General features: G+C 41.2%; 1 protein-coding gene across 1 annotated transcript in view; it reads right to left on the bottom strand.

Annotated features, from left to right (window-relative positions):
* Positions 1 to 15,786, bottom strand: part of TEC (tec protein tyrosine kinase) — a 43,801-nt gene extending 28,015 nt beyond the window's left edge. The window contains exons 1-2 of the mRNA XM_053940895.1: positions 15,715 to 15,786; positions 237 to 418 (exon numbers count right to left, since the gene is read on the bottom strand). Coding sequence (XP_053796870.1) covers positions 237 to 374 — 138 coding nt within the window. The 5' untranslated portion in view covers positions 375 to 418; positions 15,715 to 15,786. The remainder of the gene's footprint in view (positions 1 to 236; positions 419 to 15,714) is intronic.
* Between the last annotated feature and the right edge of the window lie 10,940 nt (positions 15,787 to 26,726).

The following is a 26,726-nucleotide window of genomic DNA, read 5'->3' as shown; positions in this document are numbered from 1 at the left end:
TCCTGCCATCCTGGCTATGCATTACTTCTCCAATTGAGAAGCAATTCACATTGACTACCAGGTAAGTTATCCACACCTCTGTCAACCTGCATTATAAGTAAGAGAAATGCTAGCTCATGTTCATGGCCACTAATGACCATTTCCCCCATCCGCTCTTGATAGTATGGCATACAGTAGGAAAAAAAGCCAGTATGGTACAAAAGCAAAAAGGAACAAAGGCAATCTGTGTCTCCTACCTCCGCTCGACCTTCGTAGTATGTTAGCATAGACTTTGTAAGTACAAAAAGCCTCTCTTTGTAGTTTAAGGGAGAAGTCCTCTTCTTCTGCTGTGATCTTTTAATCAAAATCTCTTGTAGGATAGTGGTCGTATTCATTTCAGCCACTTGTCAGCTCTCTTCTAGCCATTGAACATCAGTTCCTGTGAAGATGAGGAATAAAACATTACCAGATCTTTGAAGGATCACAGAATTGGAGACTTCTGTAACAAAAAGAGCTTCTACTTATAAATGAAACTGCCTGAATATACAGAAGGCTGGAGCTCACATGGAAGTTTACAAAAGTTAATTATTACACTAAGAAGTTCAGGGTTTGCTCAGCTGAGGGCTGCACTGGCACATTCCCAGGAAGCCAAAAGCTGTACGTGACTGGATGAAATAAGGTACACTGCAGCCTATGTCACAGAGAATATGGGTGAGAAGTCTCAAATGTGCTCCAGGCAAGCAGCAGGTGTACAACTGCTCTTCACCACAAACCTGTATAGAAGTTTCTAACTTGTACAGAAGTTTTAATTGCTAAGGTTTGTGCATGTATAAAAGTCATTTGCAAAAGAGTTCTATATACAAAATTGAAGATCATAGAATCATAGAATATCCTTCATGGAAGAGATCTACAAGGATCATGGAAGTCAAACTCCTGGCCCAGAACAGGACCCAAGCATTCCACCATTTATCTGAGAGCATTGTCCAAATGCACCTTCAACTGTCAGGCTTGGTGCTCTGATCACTTCTCTGGGGAGCCTGTTTCATTGCCAAACCACCTTCTAAGTGAAGAATCTTTTTCTCATATCCAACCTAAACCTCTCCTGATGCAACTTCAGGCCATTCCCTTGGGTTCTGTCACTGGTCACCATGGGAAGAGATCAGTGTCTGCCCCTTCTCCTCCCCTCCCAAGAAGTTGCAACTGCAATGAAGTCTCCCCTCAGTCTCCTCCAGACTGAACAGACCAAGTGTCCTCAGACAATCTTCATATGGATTCCCCTCTAGACCCTTCACCATCCTTGCTGCCCTCCTTTGGATACTCCTGAATAGCTTAATGTATTTCTTACATTGTGGCACCCAAAACTGCACACAGCACTCGAGGTGAGGTTGCCCCATTGCAGAGCAGAGAAGAGCAGAGCAGAGCAGGACAATCCCCTCCCTTGCCCAGCTGGTGATGCTGTGCCTGATGCACCCCAGGACAGAGCTGGCCCTCCTGGCTGCCAGGGCACTGTTGATTCATAGTCAACTTGCCATCAACCACAACTCCCAGGTGTCTTTCCACAGTGGTGCTTTCCAGCCTCTCATTTCCTGGTCTATACGCACAGCCAGCTGTCCCACGCCAGGTGCAGAATCCAGAATATGCCCTTGTTAAACTTCAAATGGTTGGTGATTGCCCATCTCTCTAATTTGTCAAGGGCTCTCTGCAGGCCTCTTTCTGCCCTTGAGAAAGTCAACAGCTCCTCCCAGTTTAGTATTTTTGGAAAACTCATTTAATATTCTTTTGATTCTTCATTCAAGTTGTTTATAAGGATGTTGAAGAATGCTGGACCTAAAATGAAAAGAACTGGAGAACTCCCTGGAGAATTAGTGACCAGTCATCAGCCTGATGTAATCCCATTTACTACAACCCTTTGTACCTAAGATGGATCAGTAAAAGTAATTTTGAAAATTTATCCCAATTGCATTAAAGAAAATTTTCAGACACAAATGGTTGTTTAGGAGATGTCAGTTTGAGAACAAAGAACTTAAGCTTATTTTTCAGGAACTGCTAAGCATATGCCTTCCAACTTCTGTTTAGAAAGCCTTCATGCTGACTATCAAAATCAAGCAATTGAATTCAGACAGTTTTGGTAACTCAGTAATGTCAAGCTGGTTTAAGTTCTACACCATGACTGATACCTGTAGGACAATCTTAGGAGCACATAAAACCCAATGCACCCACAGCTACTTTGTTTGCAGATCTGGCTCTAGGGTCGTGCCGTAGGCAATCTCTCTGTTCTTCACAATGATGCCAGCTTAAACACAGCTGACCTCCTCCCTCATCAACTCACCACTGTCCTGTCATGCCACCCTGCCTTGTGCAGGTGTTCCTCCTGCCAAGCTGGGAAGCAGGTTAGGGAAGGGATGCAACCAGACATTTCATCATGCAGCACAGGCAGCTGCCTGCACAGACACATTAAATGAAGTGGCATGGAGGCAGGAATGAAAGGTGTGGGAGAGGTTGTAGAGACGCTGTTCCAGAAATCTTTTTCCCCACTCCCTTTTGCTTTGCTCACTTTCTGCCAGCCCTGCCCATGGCACCACTTGGGCCCTCCCTGCCTGAAGCTGTGCTTCAAAGCCAGGAGCAGTTGCAGGCACAGACCTGGAGAGCAACTCAAGCTAGAGCAGCACAGCTGGGGCTGAAGCCATGGCTTGAAGAAGGAACAGCAGCATCGCTGAAGCACCAGAGACTGTGAACAACCTCTCAACTCTTTGGAGGGGCTGGGGGGATAACCCAAACCAAAGCCCTAGGATAAAACAAAAAAAAAAAAAAAGTTCATTCTTCAGAGGGCTTACTTTATGCACCTATTTGCTACTTAGAATATTTCAGAATTCACTGAGGAAATGGCATGCACATTTTTCTCTGCAGGCTATGTAATTTCAGCATGGACAAAACAGTACCTTTCACAGAATTGTGGCAGAGAATCTTGAAAAATCACAAACCTCCTCACAACATTGCCTTACATGATTTAATTTTTAATAAAATCAAATGTAAACAAACTCACTGCAGTGTGTCTCATTTTGTGAGCAATTAATGGCTGTCACAACATATGAAATGGCACCTTTTGCCTTCCAGTCTAGTGTTGATACTACTTTTCACTCCCTGGTTTGACCAGCTGAGCTCTCATAGCTCATACTGCTGCTATCCCAACAGCTGGAAGTAGTTGTTAACAGCTTTAAAATATCCTTTTCTTTCCTAGGAACACCTCTTCATATGTTACAAAAAAAAAAAAAAAAAAAAAAAAAAAAAAAAAAAAAATACAGTGGTTTAAATGGAACTACAAAATAAGACCAGGCTAGGATGCATAAATAAAAGATGATGATTGGACTGCAAATGATGATTACTATGAATTGTTATTTCTCTTCTTCTGAAATGCATACGTTTTGCTGGTAATCTGTCATATTGCATTCTGGGAAGAAGGCAGATGTTTTTTAATCAGGAATTGTCTTGGATATGTTATTTAACTACTAAAGCTGACCAATTCTGATTTATTGCACTTCTAAAAATAAATTGGCAATCTTAAAGGTAATTGTAGAAGGAAGAATACTACCATAAACTGAAAATACAAACATTGGCCAAAAAATTAAAAGTCAGTATTAACTTTCAGACCAGCTTAATGCACACAAAACTTCAAGGGTTCCCATCACAAGCTCTCCCACTCAAAACAATTCTACTGTTCTCAATAGTAAAAACTGTACTACTTGTACTTAAGAAAAATATAATTATTATCCATCTTATCTCTAGATTCCTAGAGTGCTGCATTAGAGAGCACAAGAAGAATTCAAAGTTAACTATCATTTCAAGTCTCAATACTGATAATGCTAATATATTTCATTTATCTACCAGGTTACATTAACATGACAGAAGAATCAAAAAATCCTTTCGACAAAATCGGGGTTAAAAAATAAAAACATCAGTAAATGTCTGCACTTGGTTGCTACACTGAATTATCTCTGCTATGAAGATTTCAGCAGATTAGAACCAGTTTCCCAGGTCACAAGATCAGCTTTTGAATCTGCATTTGGTCACAGAAATCTGCCTTATTTGGGGTTATTTCCAAGTCAATGGCTCTAGATGCATTTCTGCTTGGCTCAGGAAAACTGAACCCTCACCTATTATTCTGAAAGTTCTTTTTCAGAATAGCAATACTCCATTAAGAAGCCCCTGTAACAGCCACACTTACCTCTTAACAAACCTATATATCACTACTTTTCTTCATTACAGTATTAGACATTTTCTGCACATTTTCCCTGTCCCCACTTCCCCTCAAACACTCCTTTGTTCCCAGGCCATCCCTCAGAACATGAAGCTGTTTGCATGACACATTGTTATCTTGTTATAAACAACTGTGGGAGTTTCAGGCTGACACCCAATATAAACTTTTCACAATATGACTGGTGCCAAGGAATTGCCCTGTTCCCTGCCAACTGTAGTTACACAATAACAAAGACAATCTAATTTGCAGAGATGCTGAAGACTCAGAATTCCAGCAGAAATCAGAAAGAGTTACAGATTCTCAGCTTTTCTCAGGGCAGGAAAACATCCTCAACTTTAAGTATCAAAATATCTGCGTCAGCTTGTGTTTCCCATCTTCCCATTATATGAGTATTAGTCTGTGAGCCATGAAGTCACCCTAGACCTTCCTCAAAACAAATGAAAATTGTTCAGATAAGCCTTGGAAGTCAATATTGGTCCAAATGCACAAGGTACGTTTTCACTTGTAGGCAGAGCTTCTTATGCATGCCACCTTCCCCAGTTTTCACTGGGGAAAACTGAGCCACTAAGTGATGTGGCAAGCTCAGGTGTTGCAACACTACCCACCCCACATATCTTCTGGTTCCCACTCCCACCTCCCAGATTGTGTCTGTTTATTGAAACAGTTAGTCACTGTAAGCACCTTTAACATTCAAAAGTTGTAAAAAATGTATGAAGTTCCCAGTGCAAGTTCTAGCGAGCAGAAAAGAGAAAGTGCATCCAGTCTGATCAGGGCATCTCCCAGCCAAATGTAACAAGCAATTGTCACTTTTTAAGGCACAGATCTTAACATAGTCATGGAGGGGCTTGCAAGAAAAAAAAACACATTCTGAAAAACATACTTATCACAATGATACAAAAGGAACACTAGGAGGAAATATTTGTAGCTGAAAAGAAAAAATGAAAGCAAGGTGGAACTGTTTTCTGAGTTTCAACATCTCCTTAGTGATGGTAAAATTTCCCTAGGAATTTGTGTCCTTCAGTGCAAAGTCTTAATGGAAGCTGATGGACAATCACAACAGACAATGCCTCTAACTAATAAGCATCCCCAGCTTTCTTAGATTTCCTGCATCATAGATTTTTGTTCATCGTGCACAACTGCTCTTTTTCAGAGTTGGGACACATCAATCCAAACCTGTGTCAACTCCAGATCTGGATACTTAACATTCAAAATATACTTCCTAGGGCAGGAGATTAAAAAAATATATATAGAGAATATTCACTACTTCAGTTTTTGAAAGTATCAATCAAAATGTTGATTTTAAAAACCCAAGTGATACCTTGTAATCCCTCCTCAAATCTGTATTTTTCAGAACAGTTTTCCTCCTTCATTTTAATTAGTTCAGATCAGTTTGCTGATCAAGCTCATATCGTGTCCTTGCAAATGTTTGCAGTGGAGCAAGTGAACAGGCAACACAGTGCTCCTCTGGGTAGAGAACAGAAACAGTGCAGAAGGAACAAGGAAAGGAGAACTCCTCACCCTGTTTTTTTCTGCTGGAGCTTCTGTTGCTTTACCATGAAACCATGAACTGAGTTACATGTGAACAGTTATTTACATAAGTATCCAGCACAGGCTTATTTGAATAATTACTACTCAATGCAAGCAAGGGTTGCAAAATATACTCTTGTATTGCCTTTTTGCCCCACATCTAAGGCTGCAAACTCAAACTCCAAAAAATAAAATACAACTGTTCTTAATCCCTGTTCAAAAGGTAAATTTCACAAAAGTGCAAATACAAAAGAAATATATAATAGTAAAAATTTGTCATAATTTGTTATAATTTGTCATAAAATTCAAGTTCAGGGAAAAATACTGTAATAATATACAAAATGTATCATATCCAGAAAAAGGAGAAGTAAAAAAATATTTAGAAATATTTAGATTTACTTTTTTTTTCTTTTTTTTTCTTTTTTTTTAACAGGAGACTCTCAGAAACCACTTTGATCATATGCAAGTTTGGTCTTTTTTTTTAACTGTGAGAAATGTAATTTGGGGGGACTACTTTCTAAGAGATTTCAAAATGATAGCCAAAGGTTTGCAACAGCTTGGTTTTTCTTTGAAAATCAGCCAAACAATAAATGGCTAATTTTATATACACAATCAAATCCTGTGAAAATAAAATTCATATTTGCCTGTATGAAACTTAGGTTTAAAAGTAAACAGGCAAAGGGTAACTCTGTGACAACTCTGACTGGAGATTCTGAGACAATGTGATGTTGCAAAATATCCTTTATTCAGCTGAAAGGTGCTCATGTACACACACAGAAGGAGCATTTTATCACAATCAGAACCAGTTTCCCAAAGTTTCTTGGAAACAGGCTCACTACATTTTACAAAATACATGATTTGTTTCCTTTTGGCTTTCTAACTTAGGGAGTTGGGGTAAGAAAACAATGATGACAAGTGTGGTCCCTTGAGGGTCAGTTGGCATTGAGATGGTTTATCACACCAAACTGGAGCATCATCTCATCAGCCATTGCAAAAGGGAAGTGCATTCCAGGGAATCCACAGAACAGCTCAGGAAAAATGGTAAGAGCAGAAAAAGGTTTTCTTTTCACCTTACAACAGTGATTTAGTTGAATGGCATGCACACGTTTCCAAATAATTTATAAACTCAGCTGTTGCTCCTTACTGGGATTACCTGCAAGCCATACACTCCAGTTACTAAATTATCATTTCACAGCTTTAGAAGGCACCTTCTTCACAACTATATTATTCAGGAAATTTATGAAACAAAAATTACATTATTACCATCCATAATGAAGGCAATATGTTGACATTGGCATTTTTTACTTGAAATTATTTAGTACTAAGTTTGAGTAAGCAACACTATGAGAGACCATACAAAAGATGGACTAATCAATTTTCACTATCCTCAACAACTTCTTATATTTTTTTCATTCCTCTTGAGCTGAGTACTTGTGGTTTTCTTATTTTTCCCCACACAAAAACTTTGCAATATTTACAAACTTTCATTGACTATTTTGCCTTCAGTTTATTCAGACAAAAAACCTCTATCATTTGTAATGTTCTCTGCTGCAAGACAATGAAGCTGAAAATTAGTTTGGGATGTGGGAAAGCAAGGCACAAAAAAAAGACTTTGAAATTTCAGTATTTGATATTAACCCTTAAAGGGGAGACAGCAGATTTTCCCAGGTCCAGACTTCATAGCTCAGGTTTCTTTTTATTCTAAATACCATGTATAAAGCAAAGTGAAAATGGCAAACAATTTTCTGTTGTCATCCAGCACGTTTTGCCCTCTATGGTGTCATCACCAGGACTTCAGGATGCTGCAAGAAGTTTGACTGTAGCTGGCAAGATGAGACAGAGCATAAAGAGATTTGCTTAATTCCCTTGTGCAGCATAAAGGTCAGGTGAAGAATACTGGCTTGGTTTACCTGCACAAATATAACTGACCCTCACCTGACAGAGAAAAGGTAAAAGATAAAGTACGAACAGAAAGGGAAGGGCAGGGTCTGAACTGGGAAGAGTTATGTGGTGTACTGGTCCCTTTCACGTGTTTATGTACCTTTGAAAGGAAACAGTCCACTTTATTCTGGCAAGTGTTTCCAAAATAAGGTTAGAGAGGGACATGGAAGAGCTAACTCCAAACTGGCATGGCATTGGTTTGGAGGAGCAGAAGCTCCTAAAGAGCAGAGTCTATATGCTTCACTTCTACATAGACCAAGGCTACTCCACCACTACCCCACTGGCTGGACATTGAGTAAAGCGGAGTGCTGCCTCAGCCTTTTTCAGCCCTGCTGATAAGAAGGGAAGAGAAATGGTAACACCCACTTACTAAAGAAACAGGCAAAGATGAGAGTGGCAAACAAAATGGTGATGCTTGTGCAAAAGATTTTCCTACTTCTCCAGGAAGTTGAAGATTTAGAGTGCTGGAAAAATAAATGCTCTATTAAATCAGAGGTTGAACCTAGCTCTGTTAAGGAATCCTAAAGCCCACTATCAAGTAGGACAATTGCTTTTGTACACAAAACTGCAAGTATGAGAAAAACAAATCAAATCTATAGGAAAGAAAAATATAAAAAGAAAAGAGGTCAACAGTGCCTGAGGGTATCCTTCTTTTCAACTACCATAAAGGATTCAACTTAACTTTCTTCACAATTTGAACTTATCTTCTCAAATGTTACACAATCTCAGATAAGCACGTGATACTTAGACCAAAAATAAGCTAAATTTATTTCAGTATCCAAGACACTCTTTTGACATGGTCTAACTAACATACTGAAATTATGACTGTCGTTATGCACAGGGAATGACTAACACTTCCTCAGTTATTTCTCTTTCCAAACACTCCCAAGATCTTTTTTCTCTAAAGAACTACTTGTTCTCCACCTTCTCTGTGGAAACTACACAGTAAGGAATACTTCAACGAACATGAGAACTTCTATTGAAGACAAAGCTGAGAAGTTGACTCAGATGATAAACTACTGGTCCCATCTCATATATCAACTAATGGATGTGTTTACCTTCAAAGTCTTTATTTTGAGGTAGTATTATAAAGTCACTCAATAAATGTTGCTTTTTCACACCTACTGAGCAACTGACTAGTCCCAACTGACAAGGCTCAGTAGGTGTGAAAAAGCAACATTTATCCATATCTAAACAAAGTATCTAAAGTTGCAGGTCAGAACTTCCTTCTGTGCAGGAAAAAGCCAAGGCAGTGAGGAGGGAACAGAAAATATCCAAGTTGCATTTGTCACGTTTTCCTGTGTTGTTTTCACTAGGACACATCCCCTCTGCTACAAAACAAGCGCAAGAGATTGAACACAAAATGAGCAACCATTTACATTTCAGCTGAGATGTTGTATTGCCCTTCCCATGCGTGGCAAAGCAGCGGTGTTGGCAAGGCCAGCACCCTTATCTTGTGCTTCCAGACTCTCTTACCCTGTTATGTTGGATAGGTGTGCTTATTTTGGCTGAGGCAGAGTTAACTTTCTTCACAGTGGCTAATATGGGGCTGTGTTTTGAAACTCTGTTGATCACAGTGTTGATAATATAGAGATGGCTTTGTAATTGCTGGGCAGTGTTTGCACAAAGCCAGGACCTTTTCTGCCTTTTGTTCTGCCACATCCCAGGAGACTGGGGATGCACAGGAAATTAGGAGAAGACACAGCTGGGACAGGTGACCCAAACTGACCAAAGGGATGTTCCAGACCATATGACATCACCTCAGTATATAAAGTGGGGAGAAGAAGGATGAAGTGGAGACATTTGGAATTATGGCATTTGTCTTCCCAAGAAACTGCTTTGCATGATGTAGACCTGCTTTCCTGGGGATGGCTGAACACCTGTCTACCCACAGGAAGTAGTGAAAGAAATCCTAGCTTTTACTTGCATTTCAGCTACTTCCTAACAAAGTCTCCCCATACAGGACTGAAAAGCCAGGCTGTAACCTTGAAGAATTTCTTCTTCACATACAATGCATCCTAAGCAACGAGGAATACCAAAGGACTTCAGCTTCATTCATGTCAATATATAAGTTATTAATTCAAGGGAAAAGTTTCTCACTGAATCGGAAAATAAACACAACTGACACGTGACTGTGGTCTTTGTTTTTCCTTTCCTCTGGTTAATGCAAGGTAGTGAGCATCTCTACCAAAGCAGCTTGTTATCTCTGCTTTCCTTGATGTCACATCTCAGATGTGCTGAGGTGTTTCAACTGTTGCAAGTTAAACAGGGAATGAGAGCACTTGTCAGGTGTCACAAGACATTTATGGTCTTAAGGAACAGTATTCAGCTCAAACTCTTTGAGACATCATGCAATGCAGTCATTAATGCTTCATGGTATCTTACTCCATTCTGCCTACCTATGGTGAGACACAAGGATATTGGAGAATCAATCAAACATCATCAGAACTTAATCCAGTCCCACTGAGGTCAAAATTACAAGAAGTAAAGGCACTGCAAAGGTAAGATAAGACAGTCCTTTATGGTTAGGTCTCAGCTTTTCATGGGGAGTGCCTGCATCACACTGACTTTCACAGTTAATTTCAGGTAAAGAGATCCAGAAAAGTAACTAAACCAAACTGAGGGAATTTTGCTGCTTGCCCATGACTTTTACTTTTTCCTCAGAAAGCTGTAATCCCCTTCATGGTTGGAGAGAGTGCCTTGGTGGGAAGAGAAAGCTGCTGTAGTGGCAAAGAGGCTGCCTGCACAGAACGATGGCCCTCCTCCCACTGCTCTCACACTCCACAGCCTTTCACTGTGTCATTCTCCCAAACTCCCATGTTGATAAAACAGACCCTCACAGCTCATCTGACACATTGAACCTGTAAATATGTCTGCTTCCAACAACTGAACCTGCTTTATTCAAGGACCACTGAGGATGACTGGTTTCCAGCCTGCAGCTTTGAGGAGGAGATGGTCCTCATGGCTGACCACAACAAAGCAAACAGAAACATTCCAGCCAGCCATGGTCTGAATGAAACAGCAAAATCACATGTGGCTACATAACTAAACATGTAAGAGATTATGTGCAAGCAAGCTGAATTCAAGTTACAATAGCAGTTTTGAACCAGCCACACTTAATACTGGAGTGTTAGATCTCTTCATGTTAAAAAAATATTATTTTAAGCATCTTCTCTGGATACAGATTAGGTAGGAATTTTAATTTCAAATGATCCCAAAGTGTAAGTAAGATTATAGTTTAGGGGATCTCCCGTGGGACAGAAAAAGGCCCATTCAGCTCAACTCACTTTGCACATCCCTTAAACTGGGTCACACAATTCAAAGCAGGAGAGTCCCCACCCTTCTCCTCCTCCTGCCATGGCACTGGAGACCACTGATGTGGTCTGCAAATTCAGCTGGGAAGAGATGCTCAGAATAAGGGCGGGGAGGCAGGGAAAACACACACAGGTTTTTTTTCTGCCAGGACATGGAACTTGCCCTGTGACATAGGACATCCTGTAATTCACAGAACAAGTAGCAACCTTGAATATATTAATATACATATTGTAATTATCTCACCTACCCAGTAAGCTAGCACAGTGAATCTGACAAGATTTGTTCACAGGGCTGCCTAGGACAAATTTACAATGTTCAGCTAAAATGAAAGGGCAGGTATCACCTGGGTCTGATGGTGAGTTATGTGGCTATCCTGTGGAGGGAAAAATCCCAAAAACAACTAAGAGAGCCTTTTTTTGTTTCATAAACTTAAATGGTCAGGAGTTTATCCCAGTCTAGTGTACAGTGCACACTCTGGAAGTGCCCCTGGAAGGGCAGGGTCCCAGTGTCCTGCCCAGACCCTCTTTCAGAAGAAATAATCCTGCTTCCTTTACTACCCAAAGCCATGTTTTTCTGCCCTACACTCAATTGAAAACAAGGCCTAGATCTTATAAGTTAATCAGATCACAGCTTGTAATAGGCACAAGGCTGAACAAAACCCCTCCTCACAGGAAACTCAGCTGTGACCTACTTGAACCTACATTAAGTTATACCCTGTGTGTGGCAAAGTGGTACCCATTCACGTTTCTGCTGATAAGAGAAATACAAATGAGAAAAAGCAGGAGTGCCAAGAAAGCCTTTGCTCAGGTCCCACATGCCTCAGCACACTACTTTTTTTTTTTCTTCTTTTTTTTTTCCTGCATTGGTTTAATGGTGCATAGGATTATTACCTTAAGAGCTGAAAGAGAGTAGCCCAGTTGGCAGCCTGGTGCTTTGCTTCAGCAGAGGAGCTGTGACCGCAAACATGGCCAAACACTTCTCCTTCCCCTCCCCAAAACCTGAGTCCCACTGCTGGCCTCAGCAGATGGGAAACAGCTCTTGTACATCAGCTGTCAGCCAGGCTCAGACTCTCCCAGAGCAACTCCTCTCTCTGCAGCAGGCTCCTGAAAACCCTATTTCCTGCCCACCACACCACGCTAAGCATGAGCTTTACTGAACTGCCCAGAATACAAGACAGTTATGCAACCAAGAAGTGTCTTTTCAGCAACGCCGTTTCCTCCTAAATGTTTGGGTATTGTCCAAACCAAAGACAACTTATAGGTGATGTCATTCTTCCTAAGAAAGGTAAATTCTGCCCATGATGGACAGACCTACTCTCAGGAGACTTCTGTAATTCTTCCCAAGATCTGAACACAGCGGCCACTTCACAGTACCTGTAAGAAATGGCTCTCTCTCCATGCCCAGGAAATGCAAAAACCTGCTCCCCTCCCCACAAAAACCCTTCTAAAATGAGACTATCGTCACACCAGTACGTAGTTGCCTATCTACTTTTCAAGGTTTTATCTCACATGTTGTTTTCCCTGACTCTGAATCACAGCCCGTGGGGCTGAGCCAGGGCAGGGGATGACTGAGAACTGCCAGTGCCATAATGGCCACGGGGCAGTGCTCAGATCCCCAGTTCCTCTTCTGCCACACCAGCCAAAGACCAGACATGTCCACCCAAACACTCGTTTCCCTCACTTGCACACCACTTTCTTTCCTGATTTCGTTTAGAAAATACACTTAGAAAAACAGATCAGAAGCAGGAGAGCAGAATGCTCCTCTGCCTGAGGGCTGGCAGAGCAAACTGGTGATTTGCTCCTAGAAATAAATCACTCCATTAACAAAAATACATTTCTTGAGACCTGACTGACCATTTGGTAAAACACTGGTGCAATTTCATGAGTTTCTGGAGAGTTTTTGTATCAGTAATACCTCTAATGCCTAGTGTTAGCATGAAGTCCTGGCCAGGAGAATTAGGGTAAATTGGGCTGATTCTCTCTGCAGTAAGGAGCAGGATGCAGCCAGTGTAGTGAGAGTCTATCCCTTGCATTTTGCAGAATGGAGAAAGCTGTGGGTATCAGCACGTCATTTAATGAACTTCATCACACTAATTTCCATGGTGCAGCAACTGACTGACCATTGCCAAGACTTTCCAGACAAGGCATCAGTAATTCTGTGCAAATAGATAATAATAAAAATATATGTAGCACAAATACAAAAATATATGATATAGGAGGAGCACATATGTAATTAGAAATATAAAAGGTCCACTACCTCACACTTTCTTCATCATGCCAACCTGTACTCCACTCTGTTTGAGTACTGTTTTCCATATTTTTCAGTTTTTATAGTTCTTTATACTATTTCTGCAGGAGAGTCATTGTAGACTGCTACAACTGATTCTTTGGCATGCACAAATCTTCCTTTTTCAAAGAACAGTTCCAAGTTCAGCAGTGAAAAGGTAATACATTACTGAAAAAAGTCAAACTAAGCAAAAGTAGAAAAACATCTTAGACATCAATGGTTAACAAAGTCTAAAGACTGTTTTCCATGACCTTTACATTGACAGCAGGCAGCACAGACTTCTATTGTGTAAGAAACAGAAAATGTTTTGCATATTTGAGGTATAAATATTTGTATGAAACTTACACTATTCTGCACCTTATCTTGGGCATCCAGTTTATAAGCTAACACAACTCAGAGGTAATCAAATCTACAAGTTGCACCTATATTTGATGGAGGGAAGACTTTTCTTGATGCTTCCAAGTAATTCTATGAAATTAACCACTTCCCAGTTATTTTAACTTCATTACAGGTTATCACATATCATGGTGTTTCTGAATACAATGTTGTTTCAGGGCAAGATGAAAAATATGAAGCTAATATTGTTTTATCAGCTCTATTAATTTTCTCTCTTTTTATCTACTGTAGACAGCCTAGTGGATACATTACAATGCCTACAACTAAGCATTAAAATGTGATTTAACTTAGGACATAGTTCAAACTGCCTCACAGTGAATGGTTTTAAGTTAGTTCAAAGACTTTAAAAACTCTATATTAACATTAAAAAAAAAAAAAAGGTGGTATGTAGGAATTCCCAGTGCATCACAACAGTGGTACTCTTATACATTTTGAAGGGCCAATAAAAGCAGGTCTGGCAGAGATAACCAGAGTTGATAACCAGAGTTCCTTCAAGACAGAGGTGTAACTGTGATTTGCACACCTATGAGATTATCTTATCAAAACAAAAAACATGCCAAACATAATCACGCTGCTCTGCTTTCAGTGGTTTCAGCAGGCAAGCTCACATAGAAATCAACCATTTGGTTCAAAACAATCATAATACTCATTTAGAAATTTAGAGGAATGTATAAGGCACTCTTTCAATAAGAACTAAGTGCAGAGATAAATATGATCATTTTATGATAAAATGTATTTCACAACAAATAAAACATAAAATAAACCCCAGAGAAACATAAAACATACCAGAGGAGAGTCTGATAGCAAATGGGCCCCTTCCTGCTGCAGTCCCCTTACAAACCATAACCACCAAACGGCTATGAGTAACCCCCTGTCTGGGAGCTACCTCCCACCTACCAGAGCAGTACCCAGCAAGCAAGACCAGGACACCTAAAGGGCCTCCCCTGCACAGGTGAAATAATCTGAGCAGCACAGCTGGTGTGCCAGAAGGAAAGAAAAGCACATGCTTTCTGACAGCCCAAAATACTCTAAACATTTCTGTAACAGCAGTAAGTAATAACCCATCTTCCAGTCTCTGAAGAGTTCTGAGAAACTGAACAAAACAACATCTTCTATCAAAGGTGACACGGTCAGAATATCAGAAGCACATACTCTAAAATGAAAACAAATGCTCCAGAAGCAAGTACTCACAATACACATTTTGCCTGCATTTCTACCACCGTCAGTTTTTCCACCTATAAAAGCTACATGTATTTGACTCCTAAAACAACCCTAAGTATTTTAGATTGGCATCTGTCATTTCAAGCAGGGAGCTCATGGCTATGCCTGTACTAAAAGTTCCATTTCCAACTTTTCCAACGTTCCAACTTTTAAGGGTGCAGAAAGGAAGGCTGTGGAAAAACACCATGCAAGTCTCGTCACCTACTGAACAAGCAGCAGGTGTGCTGTATCGCAGCACAAAGCTATGTAAGAGCATGCACTGCCAAGACAGGGTAGCCCGATGTGGGACAGAAAGCAGGAGGAATTATTAGGATAACTGAACTCAACAGAAGGCAATTCTTCCCTTGAGACGAGGCGAAACAGTCTTAGCAAAGCACAGTGGTTACATGGAAGTAAGACTCAGAGAAGAAAGTCACCTAAACAAAGAAATACTTTTTTTATGTTGGCTTTCAAACGGATTTGGCAGCCTGGGCCACAACCCCTTTATATTACACAGTTAGAGCAATTTCAAGCAAAGGTTTAAACGCCGGCTTTTGTCACTTGCTCCCGCTTACGGCTGCTGTGACACCTGCGCGCCGAGGCAGCGGCCCCCCCGCTCCGGCGGTGCCGCACACGCTCGGACTCGGAGCGGCGGCAGCGGGGGAGCTCCGTGCGCCGGCAGCCCCGGCAGGTCCCCGCGGCGGGGCGCGGCTGCGGCTGCCTGCGCTGGGGCAGCCCCGGCCGGCGGCGCGCTGCGCGGAACCGCCCCGCTCCCTCAGCGGGCCGGCACCCCCGGCCTGCCTTACCTGCCTTACCTGGGTGTCCCGGCCGCCGTCGCGGAAGGAGTCCGGGCGCCGACGGTGTGGAGGGAGGCGGAAGGAGGGAGAGAGGCACCGCAGTGCCTCGCTCCGGCCCGGGAAGGCACCACCTCCTCCTCCTCCTCCTCCCGCCGAGCGTGGCTCCCCGCGGAGGAAGCAGCGGGGGAACCGCTGCGCGGGGCGGCCGCGCTTGTCTGGGCGCCCTCCGCGCTCGGAGCGGGTGCGGCACTGCGAGAAGCTGAACTGAGGTGTCCCACACCCACTAGATCCGTCGGGAGTTGCCTGGAATCCTGTCCAAGAAGTACAAGAAAAAGGCGAATTACATAACTCGGAGCAGGTTGCAAACGCTCCCTCAAAATCTAGGTTCTTGGCCCCAGCTGGCTGTAAACTGTGTGACAGCTGTGCTTTGACTACAGCATTTCTCTTACCAAACCACGGTGGGAATGGCTCCGGGCTGGGCCGTGGTGTGGCGGTGGGCACAGCATTCCCCCATCCCGAGTGGGCTGTGCGCCCCGAGGCTGCTCCTCTTCAATGCCCATCGCAGATCTGCTTATGTCCCAGTGACTCCCAGGGTTACAGTGCCTTCCTTCATAATTAACCACGTGCAACAGTCATATCCAGCCACCCCAAACATATAGCCAGAATAACTGACGTGGCTTTTTGCACCCCTCAGGTGTCTGTGTTGAACTTCAGAGTTCAGGGTCTGTCCTGAAATGGCACGTAGGCTCTTTTCTTTACCTTCTTTCCTTCTCTTAGCGCAGTCTGACCTATGGAAACTGTCACTGCAAAACCACATTGAAAGAAAAAGATCTTGTAAAGTTCAGTGGAAATACATCTCTCACATACATTTCAGCCTAGAGGAAAGCAAGCAGGGTCTATGCTGTTTGCAAGAGAATTGTTTTGTTGTGATTAGTGTGTAATAGCTGTATCAACACAGATGTCTTTCTGTTCAGCTCAGAGGAAATGACTTACAGAGCCTTTGTTTTCACTTGAGGGATTTCCTCCAACTTTGGCACTGTGGCCATGTCTTCCATGCCTGTCACACTACTGCTGAGACTTGGGAGTCACAGGGCTGAATGCCTATTGTGTGGGACCTCTCTGTTTTAAATACATGGACAGTCTCCTTGCAACCACTTTATGCTGACTAGTACCACCAGCCCATGTCACCACTCCCCCTGCCCTCCATATCCATGTATTTGTGATAGCACACACTCAGGCATCCATTCAGACACTGATGTGGTCAGTTTTGCAAACACGCAACTATTACTTCATTTTTCAAGCAATGGCAGATACAGCTTTCCTCACCCCTTCTGCTGCTGTGGCACAGGGAAAGGCAATAAAACCAAACAGTTGCTTAAAGGAGGAACTTGAAATAGCTTTGCCCCATATGGTGCCCTTTTTGAGCTCTAGAAAGAAGTGGCATTTAGCAGAGAACTAGATTATGTGTTGTGCTACACTGGCACTTAACCAGCAGCAGATCCCTTACTCCTGAGACTTCACCCCAGAGCTGTAGCAGAAGCAAGGGGACAGCAAGGCAAGGCACATCTCTGTGGTTCAAAGCATGTGGCCATTGCCATGCTTACAACTATTGATCAGAGGTTAACTACTTCGACGTTGATCAGCCAACTGACAGAGCATTTGTGGTGGACATGTAGATCACAAATTTTCTTGCAAACTTTATGAAGTTTGCATTTCTCAGTTCCCTTCCCATGTTTTTCTACCACAATGGCAGACAAAGGACATCATCAGGACAGTGGAATCAAAGCAACTACAGGCTGACACTGCTTCTTGGGATTTTGCTCTACTATTAAGGAAGAAGTAGTGGTGAAGAGTCCTTGTGGCAAAGTCTCGAGGAGGAAGTTTCCACTTTGGGAAAGACTGAGACTTCTGAAATTTCAGGCCCACAGGTAGTGTGAAGTACCAAAGAGAGAAAGACATACGCAAGCTGGATGGCAACTTTAATAGACCACCTTTTCCAGCAGTTATTCACCTATTGATGCTTCATCATCTCATGGTTCATGCCCATTCTCTCTTTGAAGATGGTGTTGTTCTTTTGGGCGTGCTCTTGGGTTCAAAAAGCCATTCTGTAATTAATTTTTTAGTCAGACAGATGCATCTCTACCAGTCCCTTGATCACAGAGAGGCTCTTTTTCCTTTGCATGCCTGTCAAGTCCTCTTTGTCCCTTCATTTCTCAGAGGATTCTGTCAATTTGGTCACCGAGCATTTTCTTTGTATATTTCTCTTCCCTCATTTGCTGTGGGCAGAGATAACACTATTAAGAGGGAACCCTGTGAATGAGAGAAAAATTGCAGTTATTCTTCATTATCTGGTTTCCCTATCAGCAAATGTGCTGGTTTTCCTTTCTCTATAGCTTTGGCCAAGTTTTAAGAGATTTTGAGAGTGGTAATTCCATTGTACCACTGAAAATAACTAAACAGTGGAGTGTAATTGAGACCTACCATAAAATACTCTTTCTTGTAGTAAATATTGTTGTCCTGAAGGTGTATGCCAGTTCAGTGCCAGCCACTGGGTTGTGTTTTGTTGCAGTAAATGTGAGGATGTATTCTAGCTGTGCTACGGTTTTGAGGAGACATGCATTGTGTCAAGAAGCAAAACCATCATATCAACATAGCAACAGGTTGGGACACTGGTGCAGGGTACTATCAGCTGTGTTATTCTGGTAAAATGTGTCTGTTATAGACAAATGCCACCCTAGGGAAAGGTACTTGCCCAAAGGAATTATGGAACAGATCATGTTGAGTGCGATCACAAGGCACATACAGAACAACCACGGGATCAGGCCCAGCCAGCACAGGTTTAGGAAGGGCGGATTCTGCCTGACCTGATCTCCCTTTTATGACCAGGTGACCCAGCAGGTGGATGAGATGGGCTGTGGATGTAGTCTGCCTGGACTTCAGCAAAGCCTTTGGTACTGTATCCCACAGCATCCTCCAGGAAAAGTAGGCAGCTGACAGCTTGGATGGGTGCACTCTTTGCAGAGTCAAAAACTGTATGGACAGCTGGACCCAGAGAGTGAATGGTGTTTCATCAGCTAGTGGCAGTGCTTAGTGGTATTTGCCAAGGCTCAGTATTGGGCCCAGTCCTGTTCCATATCTTTATCAGTAATCTGGATGAGGGAATCAAGTGCACCCTCAGCAAACTCATTGATGACATCAAACTAGGTGGCAGGAAGGCTCTGCAGAGGGATCTGGACAGGCTGGATCCATGGGCTAAGACCAGTAGTGTGAGGTTCAACAAGGCCAAGTGGTGGGTGCAGCACCTGGGTCACAACAACCCCCTGCAGTGCTACAGGCTGGGGGAAGGGTGGCTGGAAAGCTGCCCAGCAGAAAAGGACCTGGCGGTGCTGGTCAGCAGCAGCTGAACATGAGCCAGCTGTGCCCAGGTGGCCAAGAAGGCCAATGGCACCCTGGCCTGTGACAGCAATAGTGTGGCCAGCAGGATCAGGGCATTGTCAGGATTGTCCCCCTGTACTCAGCACTGGTGAGACTGCACCTCAAATCCTGTGTCCAGTTCGGGCTCCTCAGTACAAGGACATTGAGGTGCTGCAGCCAGTCCAGAGAAGGGCAATGGTGGTGAAGGGTCTGGAGCACAAATCCTATGAGGAATGTTTGAAGGAGCTGGTGGTGTTTAGCCTGGAGAAAAGGAGGCTCAGGGTGGACCTTATTGCCCCCTACAACTACCTGGAAGGAGATTGTAGTTGGGTAGGGACTGGTCTTTTCTCCCAGGCAGCAAGTGGCAGGATGAGAGGACATAGCCTCAAGTTATGCCAGAGGAGGTTCAGGCTGGACATTAGGAGGAATTTTGTCACTGAAAGGGTGGTCAGTTATCAGAAGGGATTGTCCATGTAGGAGGTAGAGTCACCATCCCTGGAGGTGCTCAAGAAATGACTGTTTGTGGCACTTGATGCCATGGTCTAGTTGACAAGGTGGTGATCAGTCAAAGATTGAACTTGATGATCTCAGAGGTCTTTTCCAACCTAAATGATTATGTGATTCTTTGATTTACAAGATATCGAAGTCACAACAGGAAGGTACAGTCAAAATACCAAGGAGTTTTGAAAGCACTCTGGAATACAGGGAATCTGGGGTTTTACCCACTGCTTTAGAATATTGTAGCATTTTTCATTATAAACATTGCCCAGCACAACATGAAAGATTTGTGCACAAGCTGTGGTTATAATCTAGATTTATGGAACAGCAATTATCCATATGTGTCACTTGTCCTTTCCTTGATCACTGTCTCCTCTGAAAAGTGCCCTTTGGAACTTCACTTTCTGGACTAGGAAGCTGGTGTTTCCAAGTGGGAGGATGTAGCTGCTACTGCTGGGTGGCTGGGAAGGGGCAGGCCCTGACCTACTGTGGTGATAACCTTCACTGGTCTAGCTGGGATTAATCTTCTTGGGGATGCAGGGTGATTTCCACCATGATAACTTTTTATCCTTTCAGTGGGAACTGTTGTCAGTTGATGCCAGATTTTCCTTTGGCATGCAGCTGTGTCACCTGATGTTTTGGGATTTTCATATCCACAGTCTAGGCAGGAATCATAAATGAATGCTAATTCCATGTAGGAAAAAGAAACTGGGGAAATAGTTTATCAAACAGCCAGGTTATTGATATGCCAGAAATAAAACTCGCAAGACTTTGCAAGGAACACTAATATAGTTACTGATTTAATGAACAAAAGGTAAAAGAAGTGTGCATCAGGCTAAATTAGCCTTCAAGAATCCATAGACCTCTCTAAAGTTGCCAGACCCATAAATTTGCAAAAGAGTTTGCAAAATTTCTTTAATAAGTGGTGGGCCTGCTTGACCACAATGTTTGGTAAAATCATATAACCACACACATTTGTCAAACCTTTCTTTCCTCTTTTTCTGTGCTATGGTCTACTGCTGCAGTGCAACTTGCCCCAAACAAAGGAGTTAGTTATTAAAAACTGGGGCCTGTCTTCAGCACAGTGCAGCCCGATTTGAGTGATGGCTTGATGTGCTAATGTAATAACATGGCAGGAAAGTAACGTGCATATATAACATGGAAGAGAACATAAAGAGTCTTCATTTATTTGCACATTTTACCTGACATCCAGGGTCAGAACAGTAGTGCTAAGAAGTACAGTGAAATTCTTTGCCAGTCCTGGTACAAAGACCAGCTATCTAAAAAGACAAGGATGTGGATTAGTATCTTGGGTTGCTCAGCTCTGGTGATTTCAGCTTGTGCTCTCTGAGTCTCTAGATACTTCTCAGAGGACCCCTAGGAGGTAACCAAGAAGGACCACAGTAGGATTCACTATAAGGATCTTTAGATCTGAAAACTACTGCCCTACCAGCTAATGTAGTCAGTGTGGACATGGACAGTGGCACACAGCTACCTGGAGCTGTGGGCAAAAACTCTGTCTAGGTAACACTGCAAGGCAGCCTCAGACACTGTGATAGCATCACATGTGGTTTAGCACGTGCTGCTGCTAAGGAAACTGTAAGTCTGCTTGAAGAACCAACTCTTAGATTTTAAAAGCAAGTTTAGCCTTTAGATACGGGTGACAAAGCAAGATTTAACCAATTAATGTGGGTGCTCAATGAACAGAATCTGAGCTCAGCAAAACTGGGATTTCACATCTGACTTTAGTGGAGTTACACCAAATTTACAGGGAAAATGATGAAAGGAAATTTTGTCTCAAGATGTGGTCTGTTGACCTGGAATATACTATAGAAAAGTAGGCGTCAACGTGTAATTTTAGCTTGTACGTAAAGTATTATGTAAGACTGAGTAAGGTTAGAAAGCAAAGCAAAAATGCAAAAAACTTTTCTCTCTCAAGAGAAAAGAATATTTTATCTCCATTTCTGAGAGGTTTGTATCACTGTATATATAACCATGTTACACTGATTTAATTATAAGAAGCAGCTGAACCACATTGATTAGAAGGCTATCACACCAAATCCCCAAGAAAATGTCAGATGCTGATTGTGACATTATTGTAGATATGTTCCTAGTTAAATTATTCTGAATTTACATGTAGGTCAGACTGTGGTTTTGCTTATGGAGCTTTAGTATATTTGGGATTCCCTAACACAATTGCAAAATAAAATATACCATGCATCTGGTTGACTATATAAGCTCACTTCAACAAATGGAATCCGTTGTATGGCAGCAGCCATCAGTTCAAGCATTTTGCCACATGACCTTAATTTCTGCCCTTATCAGGCTGGCATCCCAGTAATGACAATTCAGAGTAAATCCACTGTGATAATCACATACATGATGTTACTATTATTTTAGAGTGAATTTGACATCCTACACTCACTGTAAAACCCATTTTCCAGCCTTCATTGACAGACAATAATGTTACAAACTTTGAAAACAGTTGCAGCAAGTAACATTTGTTATTAAAGAATTTGCAACTTCATGTTAGAAAGTTTTATTTAACTGATGATTACTTTTCAAGTTATATTTACTGATTAAATAAAGTAAAATATATTTTACTTTATTTAATTAAATTAAATTTATTTAATTAAATAAACATAAAATATTTTTTTTTTCTAATTCAACCCCTGTGAATGTGCATTGCTGTGAGCAAAGCTGAGTGAAGACAAATGTTGCATCCTTCGCAATGTCATGTCCTCACGGTCTTGCTGAAAAAATTGCCTTCATTGTTCCTAAAAGTTCTTAATATTGAAGGATAGGGAGAATTAGGGACCCTCAAGTGACATAAAGAGGGAATTTCCATTTCATACTTCATTGCTGTTTCCTTGCAACCTCCTGAAGCTGCAGTCCAACATTCTAACAGTTTTTCAAGTCCAACATGGTCTGTAAAGATGGTGTTTAATAGGTCTATGTGTGTATGTATGTGCACATATAAACACAGAGATACACACACGTGCATGGTTGCACACACACTATTTGTTATACATCTAACGAAAGACAAGTTAAAACAATGCAATATGGTTCATCACTTTGAAATATGGCTATATGAACAGACCATAATCCTAGTCTTCCCAAATAAGTACTCCTCTATGCTTCATTGGAGTTTGTCATAAATCCAATCTTTTCAGAGAACTATTTAGCTATCACTTATTTCTTAGGGGAAAAAAAAATCAATTGTCAAGAGCACTAAAAGCTTTTTTTTTTAATAATAATTAGATTTCTTGGGCAAACCTTAATGTTTTTCTCAAAATTTTCTTGCCAAAGTGCTTATGAGAAAGGAAGAAGTCTTTAAGTCTCTTGCTTCATGTGTTTTTTTGTTCTAATACCCAGGCCTGTCACTAGTAGGAGATGCCTGTGCCATGACTATGAGTGGGCTGACGCATTGCTATCTACCCTCACATTTGGCTTGCAAACAATACCAGGAACTGAGCCCATAGAAAATATCTCACTCTCACCAGCCTGCCACATTGTTTGAGCTGGGAAATTGAGACAAACTGCTACATTCTCAGATAAAAATAAGAGGCCTTTGAATTTTCCCTCTACTCTGAACTTTCCACTAAGGGTTGACTTTTGTCATTTTGGCACATCTTCTGAGGTCTAAATAGCTTAGCTTTTATGTAGGGCTTTCTGTACTTAAAGAATTATGCAGCAGTGGAACAGGTTCAGACCCATTAATAAAGGAAGTGTAAAATGTGGCTTATTGAACCAGACACCAGCATCCTACTGTGCCCTAACGTGAAGATTTGCTTGTGATGGCGGCAAGATGCCTCAGCCCAAGACAGTTCTCTTCTCCTGCAGAAAGCCTAAATGTGGCTCGTATTTAGCCCTAGAGCACCACTGACTTCAGCCACACTTGGGCTGAATCTGTCCCATATATTCTTTTGATTTTGCATCCTCCATCAGTCCCTCATGACGAGTGACTCAGCCTTTCCACCAAGCAACAAAGACATTTAGAAGGTTACAGCTCACTCCAAAGATTGTTTCAAGATGAAAATGATAAAATCAGTTAAACTGCATGTGTACAAAGTACAATACTTCAAGGAGCAAGGGATTTTTACAGAGAAGGATACATAGAGAAGGTAACTTCTAATAAAATGTACATCTTCTACTGTGTTTATTATTGTCAAACCCTCAATAAACAGATTTTCTGTGATGGTATCTCATGTTCAGATATTATTTCTCCTTTCTAATTTTGGGAGAGAAATATAATTATTTAAAAGTATTAAAATTTTTATATTCTACCTGGCAGCAAGGTAGAATATTTCTATTGCTATTTTACTTATCATATTCTAATACCTCAGCTTAACATTTTGACTGAAGTCAAATATATATATATGTATACAGAGAAATACATGTCAGTGAACACTTGCAACATGGTATGTGTACTGACACTCATAATTATCACATGCATTAACAAAACTCAACACTAAATCTTGTAATTTTGCAACTTACCTGAATTACAAAGGCACCTGAAGGATCCTGATTCCACAAGCTTTTAATTCCCACTGATAACAGGAATAAATAGGGAGTATAAGATCAAGTTTTGGTTATAGTAAACCATCAATGTATGGCTTATTAATTTAATGTATTGCTTGCACTGGGAATGTTCAGACTGTATAGAACTGCAATGTGAATGTGGAGGAAGCTGGAAAACATGCTCATGGGGCACTGTTCTTTGACTTGCACAGCTCTTCCTCCCCAGTGTCTACCCTTGTTCTCTAAAACTACATCTGGTTTCATCTGGTTGAGCCAAACAAGACACCTGACCTAAACTTAAGGTATCACTATTTCCTTGGCCATTTTAAGGTTCTCTCTCCTAAACTTCTCAGAGTGTGTTTCAATCTTTCTTCTCTGTGACATGTTCTGAGTAATCTTCATAAGGTCTCAGCTTAAACAGTTTCAAAAATATTTTGAGCCAGGGTTTTCTCTTAATTTTTATTCAGCAGCTGAAAAATGTGTAGTTACTGAAGAAATTCCTCCTAGTCTTTTAAGTACCTTGCCTTGTTGCCTTAGACTTATGTTAATTAAGACTTTGTTTTATGGTAGTTCAGTTCATAAATTTTCTTTTGGTCACAAGTGTATTTCATTAATTATTTATTTTCTTTGGACATAACCATTAAGAGAAATAATAAATGCAGTCAGTCCCTAATCCATAGTATCATCCCCTATAGCCAGGGCAGTTTCCTTGAAGTATAGTAATTGCTGTTGCTCTTTGGCTGGTTTCTTTCCTCTGATAACACATATAACACCATGTCAGTCACTTTACTGAAATCTATATGGATTTGCTTTATTGCATTTAATTTTCTAAAAACATTGTGTATTTTAGCAAAGAAAAATACAAGTTGATTTGTCACAATCTATCTTTGGTAATTATGTCTCCAATTTTTATCTGCTTTCATATCTGTTTGGTTTTTTTTTAATCTGCTGATTCTTTCACAAAATGTTGAGTCCTTGTAGACAACTGAAATCATCATAATGCAATTTTGTGCATCACTTTTTTCCTTAAATATTGCTTCTTCAATTTTTAGTCTTTTAATCATATGGCATTGTTGTCTGTTTTAGTAAAAACTTTACTGTTGGATTTATTATCTCTGCTACTGGGCCTCCTTGACAGGTGAGCTCTTTGCCCTTCATATTCACCTCACACACAACAATTTCTTTCCACACCCATTCTCATGAACATCTTTGGGTTTAGTTCTGTGTACCTCAGTATTATCATTACTCATGCTGAGCCAAATAATCAGGTAGTTTGGGGTGGGACCTTAATTACCTTTAATTGCAACCACATCCATGATTTAGAAGACATCCACTCCTTTTTTGTTGTTTATATGGCCAAAGTACCTTTTACTATTTGTTTAAATTTCTTTTGCAGTCTCTTCCTAAGCTTGACTTTTGACATTTTCACATGCCTTTTGTCTGGCAGGACATTTTTTCATTTTCTGTTCCTTGTAGACTCACTCTTTACTTTATAAAGTTCAGGATTTCCCAGTTAATTGTGAATGGAGCTATTTCCATATTTTTTTCCCTTTGGGATACATGCTGAAGATAATTTCTGGAGTACATAGGCTTAAAGGAATTTCAGTTGCCTTCCACAGTTATCTGACTGAGCCATTCTAGCTTCAAATCAGCTGAGTAGCACCAATATTTTTAAATTAATATTTCAGCTGGTTATATTCTGCAGAGCTTGACTTCCCCTTGAGTAGTTCTATTAGGTGTACTAGAGAAAAACGAAGCACTTAAAAACAGAAGTTTGATAACTGCTCCAAACAAAGATCCTAAAATCTAAAGGGGATAATAACAGAAACAGAAGAAAGACAAATACATTATACATACAGGAACATGAATAATGACACAGACTATTTTATCAGGCTGGTTTTTCAAATGTTTACTAGTCTCTAAAATGTCTGTAAAGTAAAGTAAATCCACAGGAGAATAAGTAAGATTAGTTATACTGTATACTTTAAAGGATGATCTTGCTGTTGCAGTCATTACTGAAAAAGAAAAATATCCCAGTCTACTTGGTGAATGTTGTGATAATATTAGAAGGGAAGCAAATAATTCAGTAGGGAAATACTGGAATACATTTGTCCTGATTTTTTTACATCAAATTGTTTATCAAGATCCACCTGCAACTGTGCAGCTGAATCTCTGTATCAAGCCTACTGACCTACAGTGACTGACCTGTCATATCAAGACCAGACTATTTTGCTTTGACTTTGTTGGGAGCCACTACGAGAGGGCCATTTGCCTGCAAGCCCTTTTGAGGAGTCTCCTGCCCCCCTTCCTGGGCAGCCTGATCTTGTATTCCAGTGTGATTTCTAAACAATATTTCCCCAATTTGCTTCTAATTCACAAACCCTATAATACTCTTGGAGTGGGAAATCTAATCTAGTTCTTCTTGTGGACTTCAGCAAAAAGGTATGCACTTAATTAGGCCCTGGAAAACATGCTTTGGGAAACAAATGAATTTTAATTTTCTTTTAGTTTCCCTGCAGGGCCTTTCCTTTTGCTTTTGTCCTTGCTGACAGAGGGCACAGTGACTAACTCAGCTCCTCATTGAGGTTAGCTCGTTT

The sequence above is a fragment of the Vidua chalybeata genome, chromosome 4 (genome assembly GCF_026979565.1).
Source record: "Vidua chalybeata isolate OUT-0048 chromosome 4, bVidCha1 merged haplotype, whole genome shotgun sequence".
In the NCBI taxonomy this organism is placed as follows: domain Eukaryota; kingdom Metazoa; phylum Chordata; class Aves; order Passeriformes; family Viduidae; genus Vidua; species Vidua chalybeata.
Note: the sequence above shows the minus strand (reverse complement) of the source record. Positions and strands in the feature narration are given on the sequence as shown.